Source organism: Microcebus murinus, chromosome 27, assembly GCF_040939455.1.
Source record: "Microcebus murinus isolate Inina chromosome 27, M.murinus_Inina_mat1.0, whole genome shotgun sequence".
NCBI classification, from domain to species: Eukaryota; Metazoa; Chordata; class Mammalia; order Primates; family Cheirogaleidae; genus Microcebus; species Microcebus murinus.
In genome coordinates, this window is record NC_134130.1 from 4,662,847 (window position 1) to 4,675,026 (window position 12,180).

The 12,180-nt window shown below is 66.7% G+C and overlaps 1 protein-coding gene across 1 annotated transcript; it reads left to right on the forward strand.

Annotated features, from left to right (window-relative positions):
• Positions 1-7,781: 7,781 nt before the first annotated feature.
• On the forward strand, positions 7,782-11,185 carry ZNRF4 (zinc and ring finger 4). Its single transcript, XM_012761735.2, is given in 5 exon segments — positions 7,782-7,870; positions 8,905-9,014; positions 9,677-9,800; positions 9,802-9,932; positions 9,935-11,185. Coding segments are annotated over 5 exon segments (1,626 nt in total). The 3' UTR covers positions 11,107-11,185.
• The last annotated feature ends 995 nt before the right edge of the window (positions 11,186-12,180 follow it).

Sequence of the window (12,180 nt, forward strand, 5' to 3'; positions counted from 1 at the left end):
CCGCCCCCTGTCCCCCCGTCCCCGCCGCCCCCCTGTCACCCCTGTCCCCGCCGCCCCACTGTCACCCCCCGTCCCCGCCGCCCCCCTGTCCCCCCGTCCCCGCCGCCCCCCTGTCCCCCCCGTCCCCGCCGCCCCCCTGTCCCCCCGTCCCCGCCGCGCCCCTGTCCCCCCGTCCCCCTGTCCCCCCGTCCCCACCGCCCCCCTGTCACCCCCCGTCCCCGCCGCCCCCTGTCCCCCCGTCCCCGCCGCCCCCCTGTCCCCCCGTCCCCGCCGCCCCCCTGTCCCCCCGTCCCCGCCGCCCCCCTGTCCCCCCGTCCCCGCCGCCCCCTGTCCCCCCCGTCCCCGCCGCCCCCTGTCCCCCCGTCCCCGCCGCCCCCCTGTGCCCCGTCCCCGCCGCCCCCCTGTCCCCCCGTCCCCGCCGCCCCCCTGTCCCCCCGTCCCCGCCGCCCCCCTGTCACCCCTGTCCCCGCCGCCCCACTGTCACCCCCCCGTCCCCGCCGCCCCCCTGTCCCCCCGTCCCCGCCGCCCCCTGTCCCCCCGTCCCCGCCGCCCCCCTGTCCCCCCGTCCCCGCCGCCCCCCTGTCCCCCCGTCCCCGCCGCCCCCCTGTCCCCCCGTCCCCCTGTCCCCCCGTCCCCGCCGCCCCCCTGTCACCCCCCGTCCCCGCCGCCCCCTGTCCCCCCGTCCCCGCCGCCCCCTGTCCCTCCCGTCCCCACCGCCCCCCTGTCCCCCCGTCCCCGCCTCCCCCTGTCCCCCCCGTCCCCGCCACCCCCCTGTTCCCCGTCCCCGCCGCTCCCGTCCCCCCATCCCCGCCGCCCCCCTGTCCTGCCCCATCCCCGCCGCCCCCCTGTCCCCCTGTCCCCCCCCCCCGTCCCCACCGCCCGGGCCCCGCCGCCCCCCTTGTCCCTGCCGCCCCATCCCCGCCGCCCCCCTGTCCCCCCGTCCCCGCCGGCCCCCTGTCCCCGCCGAGCCCCTGTCCCCGCGGCCCCCTTGTCCCCGCCGAGCCCCTGTCCCCGCGGCCCTTTTGTCCCCGCTGGCCCCCTTGTCCCCGCCGAGCCCCTGTCCCCGCGGCCCCCTTGTCCCCGCGGCCCCCTTGTCCCCCCTGTCCCCCCCCGTCCCCACCTCCCGGGCCCTGCCGCCCCATCCCTGCTGCCCCCGTGTCCCCGCGGCCCCATCCCCGTCCCCGTCGGCCCCCTTGTCCCCTCCGGCCCCCTTGTCCCCACCGCCCCCCTGTCCCCGCCGCCCCCCTGTCCCCGCGGCCCCCTGTCCCCGCCGGCCCCCTTGTCCCCCCTGCCCCCCCCCCGTCCTCACCGCCCGGGCCCCGCCGCCCCATCCCTGCTGCCCCCCTGTCCCCGCGGCCCCGTCCCCGTCCCCGCCGGCCCCCTTGTGCCCGCAGGCCGCCCCGCCCCAGCCCACCCCGCCTGCCTCCCTTGGCCAGGGGGCCACACCTCTCAGACACCCCCTCCTCCCTCCCTCCCTCCCCCTCTCTGCCCTCAGTAAGTGTCAAAGGAGCAGGTGACGGGGGAGCCTGGCCGGCGGGGGATGGGGGAGCCTTCCAGCAGGGGCGGGGCCGTGCAAAGGCCCTGGGGCAGGACGGCGCCTGGCGTGCTGGAGGCCCAGCGAGGAGGCCCGTGTGGCTGGGGCGGAGGGAGGAGGGAGGGCGAGGAGGGGACGGGCAGGGCCTGGTTGGCCGAGAGGAGGATTTGCTTTTTACCCAAGGGGCCCCACGGAGGGCTGGGAGAGTGACTGTCCTCGTCCGCCGTGCAAAGGAACACTACGCAGCCACGATAAAGGACGGGGTGTGAGGTCGGGTGTGGGACCCAGCGGGGACTCGTGTCGGGGCGCGTGGATGGGGCTGCTGGAAACGGTGGGACGATGACGTGGAGGGAGAACTTTCTGGAACTATCTGCACCAGAACGGCCATGGGGACTGGGACTGTGGCAGGGGTTATTTTGGTTTGTTTTATTTTACTTTTTTCTTAAAGACGAAACTCGCATACTGCAAGATTAACCGTTGGGAAGGGTGTTTGGTGGCATTTAGACCCCCTCTCTCGCTGCAAACCACTCATCGCCCCACAAGGAAACCCAGTCTCCCAGGAGCACTGCTGCTTTCTGTAAGAGACAGGGTCTCGCTCTGTGGCCCGGGCTGCAGTGCCGTGGCGTCGTCACAGCTCACTGCAGCCTCCCACTCCTGGCCTCAAGCGATCCTCCTGCCTCAGCCTCCTAACGTGTTAGGGTTGCAGGCGTGAGCCCCCGAGCCTGGCCTGCTCTTCCCCCAAGGACACCAGTCGCTGGATCAGGGGCCGCCCCAAATCCAGGGTGACTTCCTCTCGAGATCCCGACCTACCGACATCTGCAAAGACCGCTGCCAAATGCAGCCCCGTTCTGCGGTTCCGGGTGACAGCGTTCTGCCACCCGCTGCGCCGCGTAAGGTGACACGGTGACACGGTCCGAGGATTTAGTTCCAAGGATTGGGGTGTGGACATCTTTGGGGGGCACGTGGGTCTGTCTGCCACCCCACACCGTCCATCCCACTACGTCCCTCCACTGCTCAAAGACCTGCCGTGACTCCCCATTGCCCTAGAGCAAAACCCCGAGGGGCCGGGGTCCACCCCCTCCCGCCCCCGCGTCCTTCCAGCAGGACAGGCGCGGCCCTGCCCCAGGGCCTTTGCACGGGCTGTGCCCTCTGCCTCCACCACTCTTCCCGAGTCACCCGCACGCCTCCCACCTCCCTCCTTCCAGTGTCTGTCAGCTGTCCCTGCTCAGCATCTGCAGCTGTCTCTCTGTCCCGTCCCTGGCACCCTGTCCCCTTCCCGGCCTTCATTGTCTAGTGTTTGTCACCCACCCGACTATACAACCCTTCGCAACGTTTATTGCTCCTGCCCGTCTTCCCCGGCGGCCGGGAGCCCCAGGAGGGCGGGGGCCGCGCCTGTCGCGGTCACTGCCGAGTCGCAGCCCCCAGCCCAGGGCCCAGCAATAGGGGGGATCCGACGAGTACCCGGCGTGACTTGGTTTCCACATCTGTCTAACGGGGGCTTGATCCGTTTGTCCTTGGGGGTCACTGAGCATCTTCGGCGGTCCCCAGGCACGCTGGCGCGGCGGCGGCTGGGCTCTGGCCCGCCACAGGCGGCCGACCCTCGATGGGCCCACCATCATGCAGACGGGCACGGGGACGGCCCGCAGCTGCCACTGGCTCGGGCTGGGCCGCGGGGCCAAGGCGCTGTCACAGCGGCTGAATGGCGGGATGGCGGCTCCCGCGGCTGCAGCGCCGACACAGGCAGGGGCGTGGCTGGGAATATCTGCAGGTCCCTGCAGACCCAGGACTGAGCCTCAGGTGGAGGCCTGGGGGCCCTCCCTGCCCCTCTCTGGGCCTCAGTGTCCCCATCAGCAAACAGAAGAGGTCTTGAGATCACTTTGAGTCCCTTCAGCACGCCCTGCTGAGTCCCGACTAAACCCGTGCATGGCTCTGAGCCTCCACATGTAAAGAGCAAGGATGAAAGAATAAGAGGTGAGGCCTGAGCACGGGGCTGACCGTCTGTGAGCTCCCAGAACAGGGCCCGGTGCTCAAAAAATGGTAACAACAGCTTCCTCGTGATAGCTAACAGTGATTGAGCACCCACTGTATACCTAGCCCGACAGCCAGAACTCTGCGGGGATTTTAGATCCACTTCAGGCTTTCGTCAGCCCCATGACATAGGGAGCTATTATTACCCCCAGTTTGCAGGTGAGGGAGCTGAGGCCCAGAGAGGTAAAGGCACTCGCCCAAGGTCGCACAGCCAGGAAGTTTCAGAGGCAAACGAAGCCGGTCTCTCGGCCCCCAGACCGAGCCCTGAACTGCCACATTCTCGAGCGAACAGAGGAGCACTCGTTCCTCCCTCAAGAAGCGGCAGGGGCTCCCGGCCACTTTGGATAATGACACAGGGGTCCCCAGGGGTCCCCCCAGAGCAGGGCCGTGGCCACAGAGCCCCTGCCACCCTCCACGCCGTCCTGGCACGGCCACCGCCTTGTGCAGACGCAGCCATGGAAACAGATGGTCCCCAGCCCGGCCGGCAACCCCCGCACGCCAGGTACGCAATGGGGGGGGGGCGTTTATCCCTGTATTGGGATGTAAGTGGCACACGATAAACCACAAATGTTGTTGTCCTTGACACAGAGTCTGGCTCTGTCGCCCAGGCTGGAGTGCAGTGGCCTCATTGCAGCTCACTGCAGCCTCCAACTCCTGGGCTCAAGCCATCCTCCTGCCTCGGCCTCCCGAGTAGCTGGGACTACAGGCATGAGCCACCATGCCCGACTAATTTTTTTTAAAAAATTTTTGTAGGGGCAGGGTCTTGCTATGTTGCCCAGGTTGGTCTCGAACCCCTGGCATCAAGTGATCCTCCCTCCTCGGCCTCCCAAAGTGCTGGGATCACAGGCTGAGCCACCGCACCGAGACGGCAATTACTTCAGATTGTACGCCTCCTTCTTGTAACAAAATTGAGTGTGAAACAGCCTCCGGCAGGCCCGTGGGGGCGTGTCGAAGAGGAGGCAGGCACCGTTGTCACAGAGATGGCAGCTCCGTGTGCGTGGCTGCCCCTGGAGGCCTGAGGCAGGACAGGAAGCGGACGAGGTGGAAGACAGAGACATTGAAGATCCTGGTGTCCTGCCGGCCTAGGCTGCTGTGCGTGTTTGTGTCTCAGTCTGTAACAAAAAATTTTAAGAAACGAAAAAAATAAAAATGAGCAATTTTAAAAATAGGAGAAAACTTATAGAAATAGGATATAAAGAGAGAAAATACCCAGGTATAGCCGTGCAACGTGTGTGTGTGTGTGTGTGTGTGTTGTAAGCGGAACGTTATTACAAAAGAGTCCAAGAGTTTTAAAAAACTTCATAGGTTTTTAAAGGCAAAAGGATTACAGTGAGCAAACGTTTATTATGGAAGAAAGAAAATGTTTTTTTTATGCGCTGCGTAGCCTAGGTGTACAGTGGTGCACAGTAATGCACGCCGTCGCTGCGTGTGTGCACAGTGAGGTCTGAAGCCTTCACGTTCACTCACCACTCGCTCGCTGACTCACCCAGAGAAACTTCTGGAAACTTCTGGAAGCTCCATTCGTAGACGGTGCCATGAACAGATGTATACTTTTTTTATCCTTTTTTTGTTGTTTTTAAGACAGAGTCTCACTCTGTCGCCCAGGCTGGAGTGCAGTGGCGTCATCACAGCTCACTGCAGCCTCCAACTCCTGGGCTCCAGTGATCCTCCTGCCTCAGCCTCCAGAGTAGCTGGGACTACAGCGCCACCACCAATCCCGGCTAATTTTTTTAATTTTTTATAGAGATGAGGTCTCACTCTTGCCCAGGCTGGTCTCGATCTCCTGACCTCAACGGATCCTCCCGCCCCGGCCTCCCGGAGTGCTGGGATTACAGGCGTGTGCCGCCGTGCCTGGTTGCCTCTCAACTTTTGAATGACATCTCCATTTGCAGATGAGGAAACTGAGGCACGGGGCAGTTCTGGCCGCCCAGCCAGGAGGCATCTGGAGGGGGCGCCGTCTGTCACCCCCAGAGCCTGCGTGGCTCACTCGTGACGCTCCAGGCCCACAGTGGGGCGCACGGGGTCTGGCTCGAGCTCGGCCCAGGGACCCCAGGCGGGGGCGGTAGCGTGCGGGGTGCTGGGGTCTCAGCCCGACGCTGCGTCCCCTCCCCGGAGCCCGGCGTGGCCGCGGCGTGCTGGCTCAGACGGCAGCAGATGCCTGCTATTTCAAACCCACTGTGAGCTCATTAGGACAGCTGTTTCCCGTCCCCAAAGTCGGCGGGATTGGGATTAAATTCACTCCGGAATCCGACACGCACACGCACGCCCGCACGCCCGCCGCCGCTCACACGCAAGGCTTGCTGGCATTCAGGCAAGCTGCGGCTCCGAGCCTGACGCCCGGCTCGGCTCCCCCGACCGGCCACACCACCGCCCGGCCGTGGCCACAATGCCGCAGGGGCCCGGGTTCTCGTGTCCGCCCCGGTCTCTGCCACCACGGTCCAGCTGCCACCTGGCTCCTGCCCGGGTTTCGCCCTGACCCCTCGGGGCCAGCAGGGCCCTGACGAAGCTCGGCGCCTGCCCCGACTCTGCTGCTCCTCTGGTCACAGCAGGGTCCCATGTCACGCCCCTTCCTCCTCTCCTCTCACCCCTGCTGTCCACGTGGTCAGGACTTCCTGGCCATGCTGCTTCTAAATGGCCTTGCTCGTCCCTTACTGCTACTGCACTGGTCCGAGCCTCCCTCACGTCCAGCCTGGACGCCCGCCCAGACACCTCCCAGGGCTCCCAACTTCCACCCTCACCCCTACCCGGCCGTTTCCCCTTCCCGGGCAGAGGGACATTCTCAGAGTGTAAATCGGACCGCGTCACCTTCTCGCTTAACACCCTCCAGTACTGGGCTGCCCCCCAGGACTTCGTGGGGTGCGGGGAGTGCTTCAGACCTGTGCCACGCGCCGCGGCCGCCCCGTGTCTACAGAGGACTCGAAACGTGGCCGCCGAGGCGGAGGAACGCACTTTGGCTTCGTTGCATGTGAGCGTATTTAAATATCCACATGCAGCCGCAGCCCCGCCTGGGCCGGCTCGGATCCCGAGGCGCTGGCTGGGACGGCGGCGCTGGCTCCCGCCCGAGGGTGCTCTGTCACCGCGGCAGGCTGCAAGTGTCGCGGGATCCGTGCTTTTCCTGCCGGCAGCCCGGAGCGACGGCGCAGGGCGGTGCACGAGTGCTGCAGCTCCTCGTGCTCAGGGCAGGACAGCTCCAAGTTCCTGCCCAACTCGGGTCCCAGACGTCCCCGCGGGGCCTCCCCGCTGCCGCCCGCCGCTCAGGAAGGAGCCCCTGCGGGTCACGTCCCCTCCCTGTCTCGCCTCCCCTCCCCCTCCCGCGGCGTCCTGGCATCGCCTCCCGCATGCAGGGCTCGCCCCCAAACCTTGTCGCAGGGGCTGTCGGGGGGACCCAGCGAGGCCAGGCTGCGTGCGGCGCGGGCGGTGAGACGCAAGCTGCCCACCGTGCTCCGCCTCGGCTGTTCCCTCCGCTTCCCTGCCGGCCACGCCGGCCTCTCTCTCCTCCGGACACGTTGACCCCTTTCTGCCACAGGACGTTTGCACGTGCTGTTCACACACCCTGCAACCCTGCTCTTCCCCAGCCTGCCCCCGCCTCAGCCTTCAAGTCTCCTGTTTTGTTTTTGGTTTTCAATTTATTTATTTATTTATTTTTCGAGACAGGGTCTTGCTCTGTGGCCCAGGCCGGAGTGCTGTGGCATCATCACAGCTCACTGCAGCCTCCAACTCCTGGGCTCAAGTGATCCTCCTGCCTCAGCCTCCTGAGTAGCTAGGACTACAGGGGTGCACCATCACACCCGGCTAATTTTTTTTTTTGTAGAGATGGGATCTTGCTGTGTTGTCCCGGCTGGTCTCAGACTCCTGGGCTCAAGCAATCCTCCTGCCTCGGCCTCCCAAAGCGCTGAGATTACAGGTGTGAGCCACTGCGCCCGGCCTGTTTGAAATACTCTCGTTCATTGGTTCCGAGGTAGTTCAACATTCCCCTCCTCGGAGGGACACGAGGGTCGGGACGGGGTGTATCTTTGTCGTTTCTGTGTCCCCAGTGCCTGTGGCACAGGGTCTGGCACACAGTAGGTGCTTAGCAAATGTGTGATGAATAAATAGATGAAATGACACCAACCCACAAATGCCGGGTGCTCAGGAAGTGTGGCTTGGTGGCACCCCAAGAATGGGATGTGTTCTAGGAGCGGAGGTGCTAGGGGATTCGGGGTTCTAGAAGCATCCACCCATGGACGAGTCCTCAGAGGAAACACAGACGCTCCCAATCCCGCCAGCCCCCACGGCCACGCTGGGCGCCTGCACACACAGCCCACGCCGGTAACCGATGTCCGATAACCTGTGGCGATCGAGACGGGCGGGGTGGGCACAGGGATTGACAAATAGATGGATGGAACAGAGTCGGGAGCCTGGAAAGAGACAGCCCTGTCCCCTGCCACACACACACGTGCACGCACGCACACGGCCACTTGCTTGTAGACGATCCCAGACGCTGCTGCCACGGCCGGCCACCCAATCGGGTGGAGGAAGGAAGACGAACCCCGAACCCCTACCTCACGCCACACACGAAAATTAATTCAAGGCTGAGCACGGCGGCGCGCCCGCAATCCCACACAGACGCATGCGCAGTTTTGCTAAACACCGTCCCTGACGCCCAGCCCCGGGGGCAGCGGGTGGCCGCTCGCCGTCCCACCGGCAATGGGCAAGAGCGTCTGTTTGCCTCCTACACGCGGATGGCAGAACGGGCTCCCGGGAGGGAAGCTGGGCTGGGGGCTGTCCCTCCCCTTGAGCCTTGGGCGTGGAAGGGCTGGCGGTTGCTTCAGCGGCGGGGGTAGAAGTCACGGTGCCCTGGCCATGAGCAGGGGCGTCCCCGAAGTCGCCAGGGCGAAGACCGTGGGAGTGATGGCTACGGGTCGCTGCAGGGCGACCTGCTAACTCTGTGGCCTCGGGCAGGGTACTTGAAGTCTTTCAGCCTCAGTTTCCTCATCTGCAAAATGGGTTTGGCATCAGCCGCAGGGCATTGAGGGGTTGTACGTCTTGAGCACGTAGCGTGGGGTCTGGCGTGCAGGAGGTGCTCAATAACTATCAGCCCAGTGGCGTGACCAGCCTGCGCAAGAGCTGTTTCTGTCCCTACAAAAGATAGAAAAAATGAGCCGGGCATGGTGGCGCATGCCTGTAGTCCCGGTGACTCAGGAGGCTGAGGCGGGAGGATCGCTTGAGCCCAGGAGTGTGAGGTTGCTGTGAGCTAGGCTGACGCCACAGCACTGTACCCAGGGTGACAGAGCGACACTCTGCCTCAAAGGGAAAAAAAAAATCAGCCCACCGTTTGTCGAGTCACGGGCTCCCGAGACAAGACGCAGGAAGCGCCAGCCGTCGGCGTCAGGTGGCGTGGATCTGAGTCCTTGTCCCCAGCACCCGGGTGGCCTGGGCTGGTCCTGCCTCTCTGCGCTGCGTCTTCACATCCGTGAGGCGGGGCGGGAGAATGTCTGACCCCGGGTGGCCCGTCGGTGGGTGCCCCTCTCCCCTCCACCCCCCGGGCCGGGAGGTCCCTGGGCAGGACGAGGCCACCGAGGGGGGCGGGGACTTGTGGCAGCCGGGGACGTCTTGTGCTGCTCTCAGGCCCTCCTCTGGGCAGTGCGGCCTGCACGCGGCGGTCACCCTGGCGCACGCCGGGCCTTGGGGGGGACAGGAGGGGAGACGGCAGCGAGCTGGCCTGGGACGCAGACCCGCCTGTCCCTGCCCGCCGGGCCACGCCAGCCAGGCGGGGTTGGGGTGCTGGGGGTCGCCGGGGGTCGCCTGGGGTCGCCCGGCCTCTGCAGGCCAGCTCCGTCCCGGGAGGGCCGGGGACGTGGCCGCCACTCGGCGCGTTGGCTCGGAGCGACGCTGAGACGGGGAGTCGGAGAGACGCTCACGAGGACAGAAAGGGAATCGGCGAGACGGGGGGAGAGGGCGGAGGAAGCGGCGGGCGCAGATGATGCTGCTGTCACCCTCGGGGAGGCGACGCTGGCAGGGCCCTGGCGCGCCCGAGCGCCCGTCCCAGCTCGGGGCCACCACGCCCGGAGACTTCCAGAACAGGCCGCCCGGGCCGCCCCACGTTAGGGCCCTAGAATGTTCCGCCGGCCCCAGGCCCGGGCAGCTGGAGGCTCCTGGGGGGAGGGTGGAACAGGACGATGTCACAGAGGCCGGGGACGTCTAGAACCCGGAGGGTCCCCGGCCTCAGTGTCATCTGCCAGAAAGGCCACCGAGGCCAGCAGCTCCGAGACCGGCCCTCCAGGGCGCCATGCGCGCCGGGCTGCAGCCGGGCGCCTGCTCTGCCTAGACCGCGCCGCGCCCGCGTCCCAGCCCCCGCCGCGCCACCCCCGCCACTCCGGCACCGGCCACGGGCCCCGGGGCGGCCCTGGAGATGCCCCTGGGCCTCGCGGGAGCCGTCCCCAGCGGGACCTAGCCGCGCGCAGCCGGAGCAGGGGGCGGCCATGGGGCGGCCGCGGCCGGCCCCCGCGCTGGGGGCGGCGCTCAAGGCCCTGCTGATCCTGCCCGCGCTGCTGGGCCGCTCGCAGGCCGTGGTGCGGGCCGTGCTGGAGGACAACACCAGCGCCGTGGACTTCGCGGACCTGCCGGCGCTGTTCGGCGTGCCCCTGGCGCCCGGGGGCGTGCGCGGCTACCTGGTGGAGGCCCGGCCGGCCAACGCCTGCCAGCCCATCGAGGGCCCGCGGCCCGGCAACCGCTCGCTGGGCGCCATCGCGCTGATCCGCCGCTACGACTGCCCCTTCGACCTCAAGGTGCTGCACGCGCAGCGCGCCGGCTTCGAGGCGGCCATCGTGCACAACGTGCGCTCGGACGACCTGGTGCGCATGGCCCACGTGTGCGAGGACCTGCGCGGCCAGATCGCCATCCCCGCCGTGTTCGTGGGCGAGGCCGCCTCGCAGGACCTGCGCGTCATCGTGCGCTGCGACAAGTCGGCCCAGGTGCTGCTGCTGCCCGGCCGCGCGGCCTGCCCCGAGCCCGACTGCCGGCCCGCGCTGGCGCTGTCCTGGGTGCTGGGCCGCGCGCTGGCGCTGGCCGCCGCCGCGCTCCTGGCGCTGCGCCGCCTCTGCCTCTGGGCCCGCGCCTGGTGGGCGCGGGGGCCGCCCGCCAAGGCGCCGCCCGGCCCGCGGGCGCAGGTGCGCACCTTCACGCGGCGCCACGACCTGTGCGCCATCTGCCTGGACGAGTACGAGGAGGGCGACCGGCTCAAGATCCTGCCCTGCTCGCACGCCTACCACTGCGAGTGCATCGGGCCCTGGCTCGCCCAGGCCGCCCGCCGCTCCTGCCCCGTGTGCAAGCAGTCGGTGGCCGGCACCGAGGACGGCTCCGACGCCACCGTCGACAGCTTCTGCGACGAGGACCCCTCCCTGCCCGGCCACCGGCCGCCCCTCTGGGCCGTGCAGGCCCGGCTGCGCTCCCGCAGGCTGGAGCTGCTGGCCCGGACCGGCCCCTGCGGCCGCTGCAGCCCCGAGGCCCTGGCCGCGGCCGAGCCCCCCGCCGAGCCCCCCGACAGGCCCCTGGGGCCCTCCTGAGGCGCTGCCGCCCGGCCACCGCCAGGGCCACCGAGATCCCGGCGGGAGGGCGGCCTGGCCGTGAGGAGTGTTTCTGGTCTGGAGAAAATAAAGTGGATTTGGAATCAGACGCTTGCCTTCGCTGCGGCCAGGCCGCCCGGCCTCCGCCTGGGGACCGGGGACGCCCAGCGCGGCGGAGCCCAAGGCTGGCCCCGTGTGGCAGGTGGGTGAGGGCCGGCGGGCCGGGCCGGGCGTCCCTGCCTGAGTTCCCGTCCTGGGCGCGCGTTCATTGTTCGTTCCCACTGTTTCTTTTAAAGGCTGTTCGGACCAGGACCTAGGTGAAGGCTAGATGGCGGGTGGTCTCTCGACTCTCTTGTCACTCGTGGCTTCTCCCTTCTTTTCTCTCTCTTTCAGTTTTTCTTTGCAGTTTATTTGTTGAAGCAACCGGGTCATCCGTCCTGTGATGTCCCCTCTCTGGATTTTGCCTTGTGGTGTCATTTAACACGTTCCTCGGTCCCCAGTACTTCCTGTGAATGTGTAGTTGGATTCAGAAACCAGATCGGATGTGTTTAATTTTACGGTGGCCCAGGGACGGTGGCTCACGCCTGTAATCCCAGAACTTTGAGAGGCTGGGGCAGGAGGCTCACTTGAGGCCAGGAGTCTGAGATCAGCCTGGGCAACACAGCGAGACCCTGTCTCTACCAAAAATAGAAAAATTAGCCAGGCGTGGTGGTAGTGGCAACTGTAGTCCCAGCTACTCAGGAGGCTGAGACAGGAGGATCTGAGGCCCAACCACAGCAGCTCAAGCGCACAGGGCTATTTGCTCATGAACATGGGAGTCAGCCCAGAGACTCCATGGAGGCTTCACGGTGTCTGGGGCCCAGAATTCTTCCATCTTCTCTCTCCACATCCTCAGACGTGGCATCCTCTTCATGGGACAAGGTGGTTGCTTGAGCTCCAGCCATCACATCTGCCTCCCAGGCAAGGAGGAGGAAGGGGTGAGGAAGGGCTCACACCACTTCTGCTCATGCTGCATCTGCCAGAACTTAGTCATGTGACCACAGCTGGCTCAAAGGATGCTGGGAAATGTGGTCT